Source organism: Trichechus manatus, unplaced genomic scaffold (genome assembly GCF_000243295.1).
Source record: "Trichechus manatus latirostris isolate Lorelei unplaced genomic scaffold, TriManLat1.0 scaffold00249, whole genome shotgun sequence".
Lineage (NCBI taxonomy): Eukaryota > Metazoa > Chordata > Mammalia > Sirenia > Trichechidae > Trichechus > Trichechus manatus.
The window spans coordinates 175,857-178,946 of record NW_004444185.1 but is presented as its reverse complement, the minus strand read 5'-3'; the positions used below and the strand labels follow the sequence as shown (position 1 = coordinate 178,946).

Genomic DNA, 3,090 nt, shown 5'->3' with positions numbered 1-3,090 from the left:
CTAAGGGCCTGGCAGCTGTGGGTGAGTGTGCTTGCGGCCTGGGGTCTTAGCTGTTGGTTTTCTGCTGCATGTGTGCAGCAAGGCGCTGTGCCAGCTGAGCAGGGCTTCCTGTGGGGACATTTCACGGCTGTCAAGTGCGAAACAGTCAAGGGTTTAGAGGTGGTGTTCTTCTGGCCACTTTCAGCTCATTGCTTTTGATGGCATGGTTAAAAATACTCTAAGCATGTATATAGTATCCGTGCACAGCGAACCAGGGAAAGAGGTGCCATTTCTGAGAAAGCTTCAGAGAAGTTCTGGTCTTTATCTCTCCCCAGCCTCTTCCGCTGAAACCCACCAGGCCCTTTTTCTGAGCACTCTTGTTCTATAAATAGAACCCAGCTCTCTCTGCGTAGGCCCGTTGCACGCTCTCATCCGCTTTCTGAAAGATGTGTGTGTGTGTGTGTGCGCGTGCGTGCACACACACGCGGCGGGGTGGGTTGTGTTTTCATTCAGCTTTTCTTTTATGTGTGAGTTGTGTGGCAGGAGACGCAAGAGAAAATAGCTTTTATTTTTCAAAAATAACTTATTATCACTTTTTTGTTCTATGGCTTGTTGGTTTTGTTCTTTTTCTTTTTTTTGATAATTTGCATTTAGGAAAGAGATGAAGTGATGACTTCCCCTGCAGAGGTGAGTGGTCCCTGCAGAGGTGGGGAGAGCTGCCGGGGCGAGGAGAGGTGTCTGAACTGAACGGATCCTTTGAAGTCAAGAAAGAGAGGATCTCGAGACATCTGTCCCCAGCTCCCATGGATTATTAGCGTTTCATGTCTTTGAAGAGCCTTTTGAAATCGGTGTCATCCGTGTGGACTTGGATCTGAGAATGTTAGGGACAAAATCCCAGCAGCCCTTCCATGTTGCAGGCTGGTCTGTGTCTGCAGCCACTAGGATCCGAGGTGGGGCTCTCTGCCGGCCTTGGGTCACCGTGCTCTGTTCTGGCGCAAGTTCTGCACTTTGGGGAGTCAGAGCCTCAGCCAGTTAGCGTGAGGCTCCTGCTTGTCATCACCGGGGAGCGTTCCTCCCTTTTTCCGGGAGAGTGAGTGGGTGACCACCTCAGAAGTGGTTCAGGTGGCCACCACAGAGTACATGAGTAGATTGTTCGGTTGGTTTTTCTCCTTTCCTGACCCTTTAGGGAACTGTTTGTACCACTAGGCCAGCACTGAAAGCCACAAGTTCCATCATAGTTGGCACATGAATGGGCAGTCGCTCACCTTGCCAGTGGTCTGTGGGTACTGCCATGTGAAGCCCACCCTGCCCAGGAAGCTCCCAAGGAGGACATCTTACGGTGGGAATGAGGAGACAGAAGGTTGGCTGGGTTCAAGGACGCCCTGGGGCCTCTGTGCTCAGAGTGCACTGTGCTGCTCACAGTGGTCGGGCATTGTGTGTTGTCGGTGTGTGTGGGTTGTCAGTGAGTGTGTGTTGACACTGTGTGTTGTCAGTGTGTGTGTATGTATGTTGACAGGGTGTGTGTTGGTTTATGTATGTTGATGTGTGTGTCTGTGTGTTGACGGGGTGTGTGTTGTCAGTGTGTATGTATGTGTGTTTTGTTGGAGTGTATGTGTTAATGTGTGTATGTGTTGGTGGTGTGTGTGTGTTGACAGGGTGTGTGTGTTGACGGGGTGTGTGTGTGTGTTGACGGTATATGTCTGTGTTGATGGTGGGTGTGGGTGTGTGTTGATGGGGTATGTCTGTGTGTTGACAGGGTGTGTGTATGTGTTGACTCTGTGTGTGTGTGTGTTGGTGTGCGTGTTGATGGAGTATGTCTGTGTGTTGACAGGGTGTATGTGTTGATGGTGTGTGTGTGTTGACGGTGTGTGTGTGTTGACAGGGTGTTTGTATGTGTTGACAGGGTGTGTGTGTGTTGGTGTGTGTGTGTGTGTGTTGGTGTGTGTGTGTGTGTTGACGGGGTGTGTGTTTGTGTTGACTGTGTTGACGGTGTGTGTGTGTGTGTGTGTGTGTGTGTATGGGGTATGTCTCTGTGTTGATGGGGTATGTGTGTGTGTTCACGGGGTATGTCTGTGTGTTGACGGTGTGTGTGTGTGTGTTGTGAGGAGGCTTTCTCCCGCGTTCTTCGGTAGCATAGTCACCGCGTGTCCTGAATTTGCTCCTCCTCTGTTGTGAACAGGACGATTGAGGGCCAGATGGCCCCGGTGTCCGCACTTGCATTCTAATGCGTTTGGGTGAAATGTGATTTCTGGGTTGGCTTCATGTTAGTTTTATCTTATGTAGTTGTAAGTGGCCACAGATGCCTAAGTATTTGTACAGTTAGTTTTTAAAAAATTACTTAATGTACAAAGCTCTATGGGATTAGGTAATTAAACAGAAGCTTCTCTGGACCAGTGTTCTTGTCCTTGAGCAGGATTGTTTTATAAATTCTACCTACATTTCCATGCTGAGACTCTTGGTACAGTGGACATTTCTGTCAGATGCGGAAACAACAGTGTGCAAACGCCGAGAGCAGATTCTTGTTTTCACAGATGTGGTTTATTAACTCTGACTGTGTTAGTGGCTCCGAATGGTTCAAAACGGCTAGTGATCAAGTGGTTCCTCTGGCGTTTAACTTCCAAGTGGGCTGTGGGTTCACCCGTCCTGTTAGGTGTCTAGCACATGGGACTTGGATGAGGGGAGGCAGCGAGGAGATGCTGGGCCTGCTCCCGTTTTTGCCTTTAATTGAGCCAGTGAGGGGCTTCTGGATTCTCCTAAGACAGCTTCTCCCATGTCTTGGTGGATTCTGGGTCAGATTCATGGATGAAGTGAGTGAGTTTTAGCGAACTTGTCTTTGGTGCTTCTTTCAGTATGTGCAGACACACGTACTGTGTGTGACTGGAGGTGAGGGCCAAGTAACAGTGTGGGCCTGCGCCGGCCAGCCCTCAAGCCGTGTATGCAGATACACATATGATGCCTGACTGGAATAACAGTGTGGGCCTGAGCGGCCACCCCAGAGCCGTGTACACAGATACATGCACGGTGTGTGACTGGAGTAACAGTGAGGGCCTGAGCGGCCACCCCAGAGCCGTGTACACAGATACATGGACAGTGAGTGACTGGAGTAACAGG

General features: G+C 49.9%; 1 protein-coding gene across 1 annotated transcript in view; it reads left to right on the top strand.

Moving 5' to 3' along the window:
- Positions 1–467: 467 nt before the first annotated feature.
- DGKD (diacylglycerol kinase delta) overlaps positions 468–3,090 on the top strand; it is a 78,457-nt gene continuing 75,834 nt past the window's right edge. The window contains exon 1 of the mRNA XM_023724490.1: positions 468–666. Within this exon, the coding sequence (XP_023580258.1) occupies positions 649–666 (18 nt within the window). The 5' untranslated portion in view covers positions 468–648. The remainder of the gene's footprint in view (positions 667–3,090) is intronic.